Source organism: Callospermophilus lateralis, chromosome 4 (assembly GCF_048772815.1).
Source record: "Callospermophilus lateralis isolate mCalLat2 chromosome 4, mCalLat2.hap1, whole genome shotgun sequence".
NCBI classification, from domain to species: Eukaryota; Metazoa; Chordata; class Mammalia; order Rodentia; family Sciuridae; genus Callospermophilus; species Callospermophilus lateralis.
In genome coordinates, this window is record NC_135308.1 from 90,683,293 (window position 1) to 90,700,938 (window position 17,646).

General features: G+C 32.6%; 1 protein-coding gene across 12 annotated transcripts in view; it reads right to left on the reverse strand.

The window, feature by feature from the left end:
* The window catches only part of Sox5 (SRY-box transcription factor 5), a 967,314-nt gene that overhangs the window by 284,195 nt on the left and 665,473 nt on the right, over nucleotides 1–17,646 (reverse strand). For all 12 annotated transcript variants that reach the window (XM_076854205.1, XM_076854204.1, XM_076854203.1 and 9 more), the window contains one exon: nucleotides 11,516–11,726. In XM_076854205.1, coding sequence (XP_076710320.1) covers nucleotides 11,516–11,726 — 211 coding nt within the window. The remainder of the gene's footprint in view (nucleotides 1–11,515; nucleotides 11,727–17,646) is intronic.

Sequence of the window (17,646 nt, forward strand, 5' to 3'; positions counted from 1 at the left end):
AAATAAAAAATAAAAAAGGAAAACCACACAAAATTTCAATCTTCTCATAAATAACTGCCATGATTTATAAAAGCCTCTGCAGCCTCTCAGGAATCCTGAGTTTGCTTACCTCCTTGCTCATAAACTTCACTATCCTTGGGGGAACCTGTTAAGAGTCCTTGGAACACTGGAAGAGGCTAGGCAGGTGTTGAAAGGAGACAGTTGCTCTCTTTCTACCATGGCACATAAGGTGACCTGGAGGAGGCTGCCCCAGTCCTGAGCCCATCCTGAGAAGTATGAACTATGATTCTCATGCCTTTTCTATTTACCTAGAAAAGGGTACTGCACTCCATTATGATGCAACACATTAAAGAACAAGTTATAGTTCTAGATTCTGAAAGATTATTCAAAAATCAATCAAATTCACTTCTCACTTTACTTACAGCACTGGGATATAATTATTCTCTGTGGCCAGTAATCCATAGAGAATGTCAAAGTATTTCCTAAATGAAATGTATAATAGCCACTTAAAGGATTAATATGAATTAAAAATTTACATTAGTGTAACAAACACATCATATGTACATTTTAGTGTTATACTCTGGGTTTTCAAATATCCAGCTTTGTGCCAGGGTAACACGTTAACCTCTAAGTCATAGAAAGAACTGAAATAAATGATCTCAAAGATTCAATAAAGACAGAGTATGTTTATGAGAAAAAGAAACTCAGAGAAGACAGAATGAACTAGAGAAGGGGGTAAAAGAAAAGTCTGAGTAGAATATGAAGGCAATATCAGATGAAAGACAAGTGAAACCTAATGTATTTGCAGGGGAGTGTTGGCAAAGGCCAGAGAATGTCAATTAGTAGGTAGACTGTCACCTAAGTGAAGACAAACAAACACCTACTAAGCTCATTATCAGAAAATCCAAAGGGACTCTTCCAAGAACATTGTATTTAGATGACCACAAACTACTGTAGAGGAAGTTGGGGTGATTATCCTGTGGGAAGAGCTACAGAGATGAATTAGTGTTAGCAGTGCAAGCCGAGCCAGAGTCTGACAAGGGTGTTCAGATAAAAGTGTTGGGTATTAAAAAGTGAATAAAAATTCACTAGGTAGATAAGATAGAAAGAGCATTTAAGGCAGAGTAACAGCATCTGAAAAGGCACAGTAGTATTAAACATACAGATCATTGAGGAAACTGCATGCATATTGATGAGACAGCAAAAGAATGAGGACTTGTAGAGTTGTGGGGCATAGGGCTAAAGGGAAAAAAGAGGATGGAGTCAGGTTAAATATGGTAAATATGGAGTTGCATGGGGAACAGTACTTTTGCTCTAAATCAGGTTCCTCCATACAATAACAGGAAGATGTTATGAAGCCTTGTTTTAGCTTTCAAAGTTTGGGGGAGGATTGAATGAAGTAGAGAGGAGAGGCAGATATTTTTTTAGGTCTCTCCCTCCTTTACCCATGATAGTGATGGGACAATATTGAGGCAGTTTAAACATTCTTTCAACAAATAATTTGAATACCAATTATGTGGACTTAACTCACTCTTAAAAATTTTAATGGTAGAAGAGAAACACACTAATACATACCACATAATCAGTATTATGTTAGAGTAATGATAACAATGATGGAAATTCTTGAAGATGTGAAAACAATGAGTGGAGCCCATATACTGCATGATTCTGTCTAGCAATTTAGGCTGGAAGACAAACAGAAACGGAATTGTATATAGAGGACAGAAATAAAGGAAAGCTGAGTTTTGTTTGCTCTGGTTCTAGGAGGTAGGAACAAATGTATCAATAGATTGAAATGTATATTCCAAAGAGAAGCTGAAGTTAATAGTAATGCCATAAATGTTAAAATAAAAATTCAGTTGCGTTCTTTGCATCTAAAGGGATCCTATCTGAAGTGATATCTAAGGTACTCATCAAAATAAAAATTATTTTCACCTTTGCTGTAATTATCCTAAAGTTGCATAAAATCAAACTGAGGTTTGGATTGGATCATAAATTTAACTGTATACCTGTATTTACAGACCAATCCAGAACACCTGAAACTTGAAGGCAAGGGTACTTGTGGAAACCTAGCTCTGCCACAGTGTGACAAAGTGATATAATTTTAAACCCTCTTTAAAAAAGAGTGAAAACACTGTTTCTAAAAGATAAAAAGGAATAAAGAATATCTGAATTCAAGCGTGGACAAAGAAGAACTCAGACCCATATGCTGTGGGCTAGACTCTCCATCTGACTTTAACATTAACAGGCTGTGTGACATCAGGCCCATCTCTGCCTTGTTCTCCCTCTCTCTAAATGACAATGGGGGCCTCAAATGTGTAAATATTTCATTCTACTTCTGAAATTCTCTTAGTCAACAATAATTTTGCTCCTAGACATTTTTTTCCTACAAGTTTTTATGAAGATATACTTTGAGGCATTTTTTTTTTTTTGAGTAGTTGAAACCGAAATGATCTTCTATTAAAAACTTTCTGGAAATTTGATCACTGTGGAGGAATGAGGAACTTACTTTAGTAGAAAATTATTAAATACCACTTTAGTATTCAATATTTCAAAGGCATGGGAAACATCAAACAAATGTGTGACAAAATTCCTAACTGGACAGGCTGGAGTTGTGGCTCAGGGGCAGAGTGCTTACCACGCATGTGTGAAGCACTGGCATTGATCCTCAGCACCACATAAAAAAATAAATAAATAAACAAAATAAATTTATTGTCTCCATCTATAGCTAAAAAAAAAAAAGTTTCCTAACTGGAGGAAACAGTGTGAACGGTGGTTAAAGCATAGACTCTATCTAGACTGACAGTGACTTCAGTGTGACATTTAACCATCAGTTTCTCATCTAAAAATGGAACTAATAGAAATTAGAATATTTAGGTAACATTAATAGTACTTCCTAAGATAGGAATTCGGGCTATGCATGGCAGCTCTGTTATCAAGATATACATAAAAATTAAATATTTCATATAAATTGCTTAACACTATAGTTAACACATGATATATACTTAATATGTGTTACCAACTTATATATTGTTATACATATCATATTTTCTATTTATATATAAATATATATTTTCCCCCTGAATGCATCATATTCATATAGTGTCTTGATACAGAAATGATGTGTTAACATACTGTGATATTAAACTTCACTGTGACTCTAGAACTGCGAAGCCTAATAATGCTAACTGATAGAGTCCAGATATTATCAATATAATGGAACTAAAATAGATAGGTCAGATATTTAAAACCACAAATTTACTGTGAACTGTGATACACCATATCAGTTAAGGTGACACTGAACAAATAAGAATCTTTAGCACCAGACTTTTTTGGGTGATGAGAGGCAAAAAAAGTATGATAGAGCAAAAAAAAAACAAAACAAAAAAAAAACACCAACAAAAATATACTATTATGTTTTTCTTCTAATGTAACTCTTAAAATATTTTAATAAATTGCTTGAAAAAATAGGCTAGCTAGAATACAGTACAGACTTTTCATTACCCCATATGCAAATCTGAGTTTTCTTTCTAACATCTCACCTCAGTGGACTCCTTTTGTGCAACACACTATTCTCTTCTAACTTCTGAATTGCTGTTAGTTCGCTACTGGCAGGGGTAAGTTGAAAACAATGTGGTCTTTCTATTGAAATCTGCTTTCTCCTCAACAAGAGGAAGCAAAGGCAAGAATATGGCACCCTCATAATCATTTAGCTGGGGCTTAATGAAATTTTCATCACAACCTGCTGTTCATTTTAATGGCCTTTGAAAAACAATGGAAAAATTGCTTGAGGGAAGAAAAGATTTGTGTGTGGCATATATTTGTGAGCTTAACATTTAGTTTCCTTCATTCTGTCTCTGTTCCCCTCATATCCATATTGTTGTTCTCTTCAAAGAGCTGTAACAATGTTTGCTAGTTTTCAGAATAAAAACTTTTCAGTTCATTTGTTAAATTTACTTCTAACTGATTTATTCTTTTTTAATTTTTAATTTTTATTTTTTAGTTGTAGTTGGACACAATACCTTTATTTTATTTATTTTTATGTGGTGCTGAGGATCGAATCCAGGGACTTGAAAGTGCTAAGCGAGTGCTCTACCACTGAGCCACAACCCCAGCCCTGTTTTATTCTTTTTGATGATATAGATCCCTTTTCTGTGTGTGTGCTATACATAAAGCCTCTCTTCTGTTGCTTGGATGACATGAGGTTTTAGTGACAATTCTCAAGTCCAATCTTCCTCTTTGATTGATGAAGTCTTTAAAGATAATGTATTTTTCCAATTGTTGTGAGATTTTTACATAACTCCTGAAACATAATTCCCTCTGCATTTTTCCCTGCAATTAAAACAACAACAACAACAACAAAACTTCTTCAACATTCTATTATTTTGGATTACGCAACTTCCTATATTGTAATTATCTTACTGAATTTTTTATTTATGACTATTATAATCATTCTACTCAAATAACTATTACTCTTTGACATATCTCTAAACTGTTTCATTAATAAACATTTTTTTCCATGGCAAATTATCACTAAGAGCAAGTTCATTTACAGTTCTATGTATTCAAAATACATGTCTAAGAATCTTGAATATGCAAACATAAGTGAATCTTCATGGTTCTATGTTCACACAGAAATTATCTTTCTGTAACTCAGACTTTTAGATGCTTGCCTTTTAAAATTTATGTCTGTCCTCCATAAAATTCTACTTCTGTACTATATCTTTATATTATTTAATAACAGTTCACTGGTTAGCCAAGCTTTTAAAATATTTTTAGAGGGGAAAATACACAAAACCACACAAATTTGGGAAATACAAAATAAACAATAGTCTAATTTTCAGATTCAATGGCGATGTTTCTTTGTGTCAATCCTTCCTGCTAAAGATGCTCCATCCTTAGATTGAGTAATGGTTACTCTAAATTTGTTTTAATTTTCCATACTTCTTAGTGTCTCCCCCTAAGTAAATCAGGGTTGGGTACTGTCTCCTGACCTCTCTCCTGTTGGGATATATATACTGGATTTAGGCCTATAGTATACTTCCAAATAAAGAGTTTATGCATTCACTTGTAAGCCAACAGAATATGCTGGGAGGTGGGGGAATACCAAGGTCATCTATCAAATTTCTACAGAGAACATCATCTAACAATAAACTCCCCAAATTTCCTTTGTAATACAATCCACACCACCACAGGTTGGTTCTTACTAACCTTTAACCCTGCAACCTAAACACATCTGAAATAATAATCAAAAATTTATATATGAGGAAAGCACTTCCTAACTTATTTTATGAAACCAGACTTGTTTTCCTGGCCAAAATTAGAATATGACATTATATAAAAGGAAAACAATAGACCAATATATGTTATGAACACAGGTGCAAACATCCTCAACAAATTATAAGCATGTGAAATCTAACTACTAAAATGAACTACAAACTGTGACTCAGTGGGATTTATTCCAAGTTTAGAGACTGGCTCAACATTTGAAAATGGCATAGTCTCAATAGTATAAAGGAGAATAATCCCACATCATATCTACACATAACCAAAAAACAAAAGGCGATTCTAAAACCACTCAGGAAAAAAACCTCTTAGCAAACTAGGAACAGGAGAAACCTACTTAACTAGATAATGATCTTCTGCAAGAAACTTAGAGCTAACATCATTGTTAATGGTGAGAACCAGATGTTTTTCCTTTATATCAAGAATAAGGCAAGGAAGTCCCCTCTCACCATGTTCAGTCAACATGGTCCTGGAAGTTTTAGCTTTGTCCAAAGACAAGAAGAAGAAATAAATGTTACACTGCTTGGGAAGAAAGAAATCAAACTTTCTGTTTGCAGATAACATGATAGTCTATGCAGAAAATTGCAAGGAAATTGATAAAAACTTCTAGAGCTAACAGTGATTATTGAAAGAACACAGAATACCAATTTGTATATGAAACTCAATTGTATCCTATACACCAGCACAAAGTAATTGGAATTCAAAATTAAAAACACGATCTGATTTTTATTTACATCAACGTGCAGGTTTGTACCAAAAAAAAAAAAAATCAAGGATATAAATATAATAGAATAAGTATAAGACCTATAGGGAGACAACTCTGACACTCCAAAGAAATTAAAGATCTTAATAAACAGGACACATCTTGTATTCATGGAGATGAAGACTCAGTATTTTCAAGATGCTAATTTTTCCCAATGTTATCTGTAGATAAAACATATTCTCAATCTAATCCAAGTTATTCGGTGGATATATGCAAACTGATCCTAAAGTTTATAGGAAAGGCAAAAGATCTAGGATGACACAAACAATACTGTCAGAAAGAAAGAAAGTCAGAGGACTGAACTACCCAACTTCAAGAATTATTATCAACAGTAATGAATTTAGCATGGTATTGGCCAAAGTACAAACCAATGAATCAAGAGAACGGATATAGGGGGCAGAAATAAACAGTCAACTATCCTGACAAGGGAACAAAGGCAATGAAATAGAAAAAGGGAGGTTTTTTCAACAAATGGTGCTGGAACAGATGGAAATCTATAAACAAAAAATTAATTCAGATACAAAATTTGTAACTTTAAAAAAATTAACAATAATCTTAGACCTAAATTATAAAATGCAAAATTATAAAACTCTAGATGTTAGCATAGGAGAAAATCTAAATGACTTTGCTTAAGATAATAAGTGTGTATCTATCAAAAATATTAGCTATGCAAAAAGTCAGTAATTGGACTTTATTAAAACTGAGACTTTCATTCTAAAAAATAAAACATTAAAAGAATGAAATCACAAGTCACAGACTTGGAGAGAAAAAAATTGCAGAATATATAACTGATAAATGGCTTATATCCAAAATATATAAAGATGTCTTAAAACTCAGTTTAATGAAAGTGACTCAATTAACAAATGCAGAAAACAGCTAAACCAACACATCACCAGAGAAAATACACATACATCAAACAAGCATAAGAAAAGATGTTGAACATTGCTTGTCATTACACAATTGAGAATTAAAACAATAATGAGATACTATTGCAAACCTATTTGAATTAATAAAATCCAAAAAAACTAACAATATCAAATGCTGAAGAAGATGTGGAGCAACAGGAACTTACAGTTATCGCAGGAATGTAAAATCATATAGCCACATTTAAAACAGTTTAGCAGAATCTTAAAAAACCAAACATTTTGCTGCCATATATTGCAGCAATCATTTTCCCAGGTATTTACTCAATTGAGCTGAAAACTTATGTCCACACAAAAATCTGCACATGAATATTGATAGAAGCTTTATTCCAAATAAGCCAAAACTGGAAGTAACCAAGATGTCCTTTGATATGCAAATGGATAAACAAACTGTGGTACATTCACACAATGACTATTATTCACTGATAAAAAGAGATGAGCTATCAAGCCATGAAAAGACATGGAAGTAATATATATTAATAAGTAAAAAGAGCTTGTCTGAAAAGGCTACATGCTGTATGCTTCTAATTATAAGATATTCTAGTAAAGTTGAAACTGTAGGAATAGGAAAAGATAACCATTTGTCTGGTATTCTGGAAAAGGAGGGAGGGATGATCAGGTAAAGCACAGGGGATACTTTAGGATGATGAAAACTGTCTCCATGGTAGTGTAATGGGGACTAAGTGATTATATCCATTTATCAAAACACTTAGAAATGTAAAATGCAAAGTTTGAACCTTAATATAAGCAAATTAAAAAAAAAATCATTTAGAAGTTTGAGGAATATCAAGAAAGAAAATAGAAAGAATTTAATTGTATTACAAATGTATGAAATGACCTTACCGAATGGGGTGGAGGGAAAGTAAGTTACCTAAGTAACTTGGGTAAAGAATGGAATCTCTAAGAAGAAAAGCAGGAGGAATTCCATATAAGAACTATACTATAGTTGATCAAGATATTTCTTATCATGGTACCAGTTAATAATTCTGGTATTGTTATATGTACATAATGTCATTAAACAATTAAGTAAGTGGACGGTGGGAGTCAGGTTTCTCAAAGTTGGATGGGAATGTACAGATCAAGAAGGGATTATGCTAAAATAATCCCTGTGGATAAACAGGGATTGATATTGGAGACACTAGTAAGAATTCATGTGTAGCTCCAGAGAGGTATTGTTAAACACAGTGATATTTATAGATATGTATGTAGATTAATATACACATATAAATTTATTTGTTGTACCAGGTATTGTTAAACACAGTGATATTTATAGATATGTATGTAGATTAATATACACATATAAATTTATTTGTTGTACCAGCTGAGAGGCCCTAAAAGAAATTGTTATGGTTTAGATGTGGTGTCCCCCAAAAGCTCACATGTGAGACAATGCAAGGAGATCTGGAGAAGAAATGATTTGAGTTATATAGCCCTAACATAACCAGTGAATAAATTCTTCATGGGATTAACTGAGTGGTTGCTAGAGGCAGATGGGGTGTGGTTGGAGAAAGTGGTTCATTGGAGGTATGGCAATAGGGTATATACTTTGTATCTGGAGAGTGGAGTTTCTGCTTCCTGATCACCACTATGTGAGCTGCTTTCCTCTCCCACATTCTTCTGCCAGGTTGTTCCTGTCTCATCTGGAACACTGTGGAGTGGAGTCCACTGTCTATGGATTGAGATCTCTGAAACTGTGAGCCCTTAAATAACCTTTTCCTCCTCTACAGTTGTTCTGGTCATGTGTTTAGTCACAGCAATGAAAATGCTGACTAAAATAGAAATAGCATCTCAGAAGCAATGAGCACACCTAGAATCCAGATCCTTTCTCCAATAAAAGGAACCAGGCTTCTTGGAAAAATATCTGATTGTAGAACAGGAATACACAAATGGTATAAAATGAGCCTACAGCACCACAAAATAAGGTAGTGAGAAACTAAAACAAATAAACATAATCACAATACTAGTGGCATGTTTAAGTGACATACAAAGTATAAAATTAATTTCCTTGAGTCTACAGTAGTATAAATAAATGACTAAATAAATAAATGAGGGAGAAGAAATAAATGAAAAATAATTCCGATGCAATGATGTAGATACACCACCCTAAACAAAGAGAATGCACATAACACCCTCCTCCTTAGTTGTGGACATGCAGAATTCTCTCCTTTCAAAGAATGTGGTGTGGAAAGAGGGCAGGCAGCAACTTTACAGCAGAGAAACCTGACAAACACTACTTTAGCTAGATCCTTAAGGTCAACATCGACATGGGTAATTGTATAGAAAGTATATAATTGATATGATGTGACAAAAAATGCACTTTACTCAGTGGTCATCCTCCCCAAACTGCAAGCCCCAGTCTAATTAAGATTAAAACATCTGACAAATTCCAATCAATGGACATCCTGCCATATACATGAATCTCAAAACTTTCAAGGTCATCAAAAACAAAAACAGTATAACTACTGTACATCTCAAAGTGCTAGAAGGAAAAACTTCTTTATATTTTTACCATGAAGAAGTCATAAATGTTTGAGAAGACAGGTAAGTTCAATTTGATTACAACAATGAATGCCTACATTGAAACATCTCAAGGTACCCCATTAGTATGGATAATTTTTGTTTTGATGTGTTAAAAAAACAAATTCCAATTTAATTTGTTTAATTCCAAAATAATTTAAAATAAAGAAAACAAGAACAGTCTAACAAACAGTCACAGTCAAAAAGACCCTAGGAGAAATGACAACTAAATGTTATGTGTTTTTTTTTTTTTAAACTTTCATGGGATTCCCCAAATAGAGGGAAAAAAAAAAAAAAAAAAAAACACCCTTGTTGAAAGCAAAGGAAATCTGAATAAACTACGGATTTGGTAAATAATAATCTAATAAGATTGGTTCATTAATTACAACAAATGTAGTTATACTAATGTAAAATATTAATAAGAGGAAATTGTATATGGGGGAAACACATGGGAATTCTCTATTATCTGCTTATTTTTTCTATAAATATAAAACTACTCCATGAAAATAAAGATCTATTAATTTAAAAATACATAAATTATAATAGTGAATATCTTTGAATATTTGGCAGCTATTTTTTTTCCAAATCACATTTAATGATAAGAGAAAACACACTAAAATGTTAAGTGCAACTGAAGATGCAAAATAATTTGAAAGGAAGAAGTTCATCCTGTTTAATAAGCAGAATATACAAAAATAAATGTATCACAGGTTTCATATCAAAAAATCTACAATTTTAAGTAAATTTTATTTTCTCCATTAAATATTTTTTGTTTTTAAAATATTTTGTATAATAAGTATAAAAAATAATAAAAAAATAAATAATAAAAAAATAATAAAAAATATTTTTTAACATCAGGAAAACACACACAGTATTTTTTTAAAAAAAGTTGTCTAGGTACTCCATAAAGCTCCATTTTTATCTCTGTGAGAATAGAAGGGGATGTAAGATATCAAAATACCAAAAGTTCTTGGGTAACCCAATCATTTCTAGAATTCTTTCTAAGATCATGAGAATGGCATAAATAAAAACCATAATCCATGGCCCAGCTCTATATCTGATAGGGATCCAGGAATATTTATCACATAATTCCCAAATAAATTAATTAACATACATTTCGTGTCAGAGAGATTTAGTATTTGCCAGTGTCTAACAGACTAGAAATGAGTACAACAACTCAGTATTACATAGCGTACATGCAGTATATTTTTGGTTTATAATATGTCTTTGCATGCCATTACTGGTTGGTTTGATTGAAACAGGAGACATGTTCTTGCATGTGGTGTGGAATTCATGGTTGGGGCATACACAGGTGTAAGTAGGAGTTTGTAAACATCAGCAACATAAAGCTCACACCCATTGTGCATGAGCTTGTACTGGTTTATTTGCCTTACTGTTAAAATAAGTCCCTGTGCATATCACTTTCAGGCTGCTGTCAAAAAATGTTAAAGAGAGTCAGAGATGAAATCTTAAAAGAAGAACTCCAGAAGCTCAGCAAAATGGGGAGCACATCTAGGAGTTTAAGAGAATCACTAATTTTTAAATACACAGTAGGCCTAACCATATCAATTTTGGACTATAGAAGAAATAGACCTAAGATATATTAATGTATTAAGTTTTAAAAATGCAATTAAATTCTAAAGGTTTAAAAATGTAATTAAATTCTAAAATGGTCCTTGATGAAAAGAAATTACTGGACATAAACAAACAAGACCGAGATATTTGACAGGTCTGTGACTTCGTGGGCTCGGCTGCCACATTCCATTCTTGAATCTAAGTTTCACTCAACCACAACTCACTTGTGTGTGGAAAATAAGGAAGACATCAGAACATAAATGTATGATTTAAAAAATCCAGAAACGTACATCTAAGTGTTTCTGAGAAGGAATACTGTTCATCTTCATTGCATTTAGTTCTGTTTAACTTTGTGAGTATAAAGGAAAAAAAAAAAAAACACCTAGGAGTTAAAATCAAGGTACTGAAACCACATAGCAGAAATGACTCCATTTCCTTTTCCAGCCTTTACCTTCTGGTTCATTTTTGATGAGCTCCTCCATTTTCCTCTGCTTCAAGGTGTCAACAACGTCAGCCAAGCTGCCCTTGCGCCGCTCAGGAGTCCCCAGGGCTGCGCTAGACAAGGATTCACCACTCTGTCGCCCACCTTCTTCTGCCTTCTGAGGTGAGGTAGATGAGTTGTGTGGAGCGAATGAAGACATAACTTTATTGCCATCAACTTCCTGAAAGACAAAACAAAAGAAAAAAGATTTTTTTTGTTGTTTGTTTAAAGTTCAGTAAAATGCTTTTTAAATTGGTCATGTGGCTCATTGAGTTGACACATTAAAAAGTGGCATGTCACTTTTTGCAAGAGCAAAAGAACAAAGATATTTCAGAAAAGTAAGGTAACTTTACAGCACTAGAGTGAGTCAATGACCAACTCTTAGGAAAAATCAAAATATAAGGCTTTTCTCCCTTAAACTGAAATAATAAAGCTTAAAAGTAAATAAATGACAGTATAGTCTTATACAAAACCTATATTGACGAGATTTTCTTATTTTTCTTCTTTTGCTTGAAAGTCTTAAGATTTATCCATGAGCATTAAATGTATTGGTCCTCCGGATTAAGGTTCTTCATGACATTGTTATATTTAAGCAAATAGCAGTATATGTATATTATTTTCATTTTAACTAGCTGCCTCTTCTTGATAGCACTCTTAATTAAAATGGGCTCCTCCCCTAGTCCTCCACCACATTGGAAGGTTTTTAAGAAAACACAGGTGATTTAGATATCGGACAAGAATATTGCAAGTTCATTTTTGCTTATGCTGAGGGTCTTTCTGATCTCATTTGTTATCCAAAACACACGTTGATTCCAAATACTCTTTGCTATTTTGTATTTTGAGCCTCCTTGGCCCTATAAAATAGTTACCTGCAATTTTTGCTTCTTTATTTTTATGTATATTTGTATTAAAATAATTTATTCTATAATTCTAAATATTAAATAATATTTTTGTATTAATCTGTTGTCATCATTTCCCCCCATGAATTCTACCAGAAGTTTGCAACATGTATACTATTTAGGGAATATTTTGTATCTAATACACTAAATTGATTTTTTAGGCACTTTTAAGGAGTGAAATTGAAATGATAAAAAAAACAATTTTTTACTTAAAGGTTTTCATAATATAGTCCATTAATTTCATAATCCTTTAACTTCCTACAAGGCAGAGTTCTTAAAAATAAAACTAAGTTCTAAAAACTTTTATTGTCACCCTAAGTGTATTTCTTATATCTACAGTGTTAAAAGTTTCCATTAAAATATATTTGAGTGTGAACATATTTAATATTCAGAATAACAGATTACACCTGTTCACATATTCCTTCTCTACCTATTTAAGTCATATTAATAGGTTCTGTTGACTCCAGAAAAGTGACAAATCACATTGATTGATATCTAATGTTTTTAAGGTTAATGTTTTTAATGCTAATATTTTTGACTAGCTTAAAAATACACTAAAAATACTTAACTAAAAAACCTGTCATGCAATTTTTTTAAAGTAGATTAAAAATAGAGATGTCAATGCAAACAATATGGTAATATGATTGTGCACTAATGGATATGAGCGAATATAAGGACATTAGCTATGGTAAAACATCAGTTTGTTGGATGGGGCTATGACATGTGTAGAAAGCAAAAGAAAAAAAAATGTGTTTATACAATCTTCCAAATTGTTATTCTAAATCCCAAATGATTTCCATTTCTTACAAACATTAAGGAAAATGCTTCTGATGTACTACACTTTGGCTGAACTATACATAGTTTAGTTTCTAATGTACTTGGGTTTAGAAAACAATATGCATAATGTAATAATTAGAATCCTCTGCAGGTGAAGATACACTTTCAGAATTGTGTATTTAAAACCCACACATAAACATGAGCAAACACATTAATAAGCCTGCGCATGTGTGCACAAGCACAACCCCCAACACACACACACACACTTCTCTCCAGAAAAGAGCAGTCACAAATTCTTTCAGTAAACAGGCATGCTTTTATGGATGGTCTATAACACATCAGCATAGTTTTGTGTATATTACATGTTATTTTTCCATGTAATATTTTTCTTCTTATTTATTTCTGGGGACCAAAGCAGAAACACTCCAGTGCTACCTTCATTTTGAACATTTTTATTTGTACTTTATTTTCACATTAAATGAAGACAAACTTATAGAAGCAAGAATTGGTAGCTAACCTTCATTTGCCATAACTGGAAATTGCATGCATCTTTCTATAGTATATCATCACTAGAGGGAATGTCACTCATATCTGCATGCAGTCAAATAGTCAAATATACAGAAATATCACAAAAATACTTTCAAATAAAATATCTCATTTTTCAGGTCTCTCATTTTCCACACCTTGCAAAGTGGAAGAAAATATCTTTAGAGAGTTTAACATATTTCACAAGAATTCTAAATTCAGTTGCTCCGGTAGAATTACAATAAATAAACTAATTAAACATCATTGCTATTACAGGCAGGAATATTTATCTTATCACTATTTCACCTGTCTGATTAGATTTTAGCCTCTGGCACTGTTGATCCTTTTTAACAGTTTGATGTAGTTAACAGCTGCTTCAGTGTGGGACTTCACTGTTCATTTGCATGGTGAATAACTTGATAAGGAGTGCTGGCACAGTCTCCAAGCAAAGAAGTCCTAAGCATCTTCAGTTTCTTCCCTGGGATTGCCTGTGCCATACATGAAGTAATGACTACATGTTTCTCTGGACTCTGCCAACAAGTAAAATCCAGAGTCAACTAACTAAGGGATATGTAACCCAGCCCTGCCATATGTATATCATCATGTTTCATAGATTCTAAGTATTAGTAAGCTTCAGGGTTTTTTTTTTTTTTTTTTAAAGAGAGAGTGGAGAGAGTGGAGAGAGAGAGAGAGAGAGAGAGAGAGAGAGAGAGAGAGAGAGAGAGAGAGAGAATGAATTTTTTAATATTTATTTTTTTTAGTTTTTTGGCAGGCACAACATCTTTGTTTGTATGTGGTGCTGAGGATCTAACCTGGGCTGCATGCATGCCAGGCGAGTGCGCTACCGCTTGAGCCACATCCCTAGCCCGAGCTTCAGGGTTTTGCAGATGAGCTCACAGTGATATATGCCTTCTAAAGTTCAATGATAAAAAAGGTTCTAAACTTTTAGAATGAAGTTGATAATCTTCCTTTGTTATTCTTCAACAAGCTTACTTAATCTTATCACCTTTGTAACCAAGAGAGAAAAAAAAAGGGTATGCCAAAACATCTATCCTCATTGAAATACCTTTTCTTTTTCTTTTTTTTTAAAGAAAGAGAGAGAGAGAGACAGAGAGAGAGAGAGAGAGAGAGAGAGAGAGAGAGAGAGAGAGAGAACTTTAATATTTATTTATTTTTTATTTATGGTGGACACAACATCTTTGTTTGTATGTGGTGCTGAGGATGGAACCCGGGCTGCACGCATGCCAGGCGAGAGCACTACCGCTTGAGCCACATCCCCAGCCCAAAATACCTTTTCAATTCCTATCAAAAATAGCATTTTGCTATGAACTTGAGAAAAACATTGTGTCAATTTTAATATTTAAATTTTTATTTGGATATTCAGATGAAATAAAGTTATATACAAATTTCCTTCATCATTTGAAATAAAGGTATACATGTTTCCTTTATTATTCAAAGGAAATTTCATTCCTTTTGTGGTTTTTATCCACAAGAAACACATTACTGTGTTGACTTGTCTTGTTTGTTTGTTTGCCAGGCAAAACCTTTAGGTCTCATTTTAATTGTTCTAATTAGTTATATAACTTTTTGGTCCTATAAACTGAAATAAACTGAAGTGTATAAAGAATAGTAAAATAATGACATTTAATAATCTATCAGAATAAAAGTGATAAAATAATAGGTAATATTTATTGAATACTTACTTTGTGTTAGACATGGCTCAATGTGCCTTATATACATAAATTTAATTAATTTCATGTCAAGTGTAACTATGATTTCCATTTCATAGCTAAAGAAACTGAAATGCACAGATTGAAAAATACCTGAGGTCACATGAATGATAAATCACAGGCTAGAAAATCAAATCCAATCTACTGGGCTCTGGAATCCTTCTTAACCTTAGTGCTACTTACTGTGCCTCTTGTTAAAAACCAAAACCAACCAACCAAATAAAACCAACGAGGTGAAGCAGCTCAACTATCTAATTCCAGCAACTTTGGAGGTTGAGGCAGAAGAATCACAAGTTTGAGGCCCGCATAGGCAATTTAGTGAAATTCTACCCCTAAAATTAAAAAAAAAAAAAAATTAAAAGGGATAGGGAGGTAGTTGAATCATAAAGCACTTGGCTACCATATAAGAGGCCCTGGGTTCAATCCCCAGCACTGAAAAAAAAAAAAAAAAAAAACTATCAACTCTATTTTATTAATGTTACAAGTGAACAAATATGCTGTCTTCTTATAATGAAGTATGAAAATGAGAGTTTTCCATTCCAATATGCCTAAAGAAAAGAAATAGCATAAATGCCTTCAAATTAGTTAAACCAACTATCTTCCAGTTTCCTAAAGCTCTGTTCATTCAAATATCCACTCGCTTATATCACATTAAAAATTATGAACTTGGACATTTAAAGCCAACACACAGAATTTTTTTCTAAGTGGCTATTCAGAGTAATGTTACTAGATAATTTAGATAATTTATGTTTTATAAACTATTAGTATGAAATCTGTGAGTCTCTCTTTTTAAATATTTTTTTTAGTTATAGTAGGATACTTTTATAAATACCTTTATTTTATTTTATTTTTATGTGGTGCTGAGGATCAAACCCAGCATCTCACATGTGCTAGGGAAGCACTCTACCACTGTGCTATAGCCCCAGCCCTGGGAATCTTCTTTCTAACAAAATTAAGTTTTGAACTTAGAAAAATTCTAAGACAGAAGATGTGAACTATCATAATTTGATTCTCATTAATGCAAGTTCATTAATTTTGGTATTATGTAGAAATTGCATAAAATGAACTACAGATAGAGAGAAAGTGCTTTGCAATTCAAAGTTTTTCCATGGTCATATTCTTCATCTAACCCCAGGCTATTCTTGTAAAAAATCACCATAAAAAGATGCAACACAATTGAAAAGTATGTTAAAAGATACAATGTTTGTTTATTCCTTAACTTCTATAAAAATGGATAAAACATATCTTATTACAAATGTTTATCTTGAAACAAACTTTCACTACTTTTAATCTCTTCTGTCAAATTGGAAAATGCCAAATTTAGTATAGTAATAGCAGAATATGTGAGTATTTTATATGTAAAAGTAGTTATTTCAAACATTTTTAAACTTTTTTTTGATGAAAATAATTTTTGATAACATTACTCCATGGAAATCTAAACCACATTTTATTCCTTTTTGATCAGAGATTTCTTAATGATACTATAAACATTCTCTTAAATACACATGCACATGTGTACACACAAACATATACTCATGCAATTGCACATATTGTCACATGAAATTTTAGAGAGTTAATTACTTTTCTATTTTCAGAATTCCAGCTGTAAATCTACACCATGACATCATACAGCAACTGCTGTTTACCATGGATTCCAGCTTAAGAATCTGTGACCTAAATGTATATCAGCCCAGAAAGTACTATAAACTCATCAATATCCACAATTATTCTAAATACCCAGTTATTTGCCACCCCCAAACCCCTCAAACAATAGCTTCCATTGACATTTGACAATGATAAAGTTAACTAAAGGGATATAGAGCAGGAACTTAAAATATTACTGCTACAAAAGTAAGCAATTACAAAGAGATAAATATTTCAGTTGTTCTTTCAAATACTAATCTTCCTGAAAACAGGATGTCAATATAAGAAGGATACACTGAGACAAAACCAACACTTGACAAAAAATTCAATAAAGAACACTAAAAACTTTTTCTTTAGTTGACACGATCAAATTTAGTATTCTGGGAACAAGATATGGTCAGTTCTGAACACCTACAAAACAAAAGTTAGCACTTACAGACAGACCTTTGATGGGTGTTGTTATACTTGTGATTATAGCTGATTTTAAAGCCATTCAATTTAAAGTCTTTCCTTAGCTTTTTGCTGA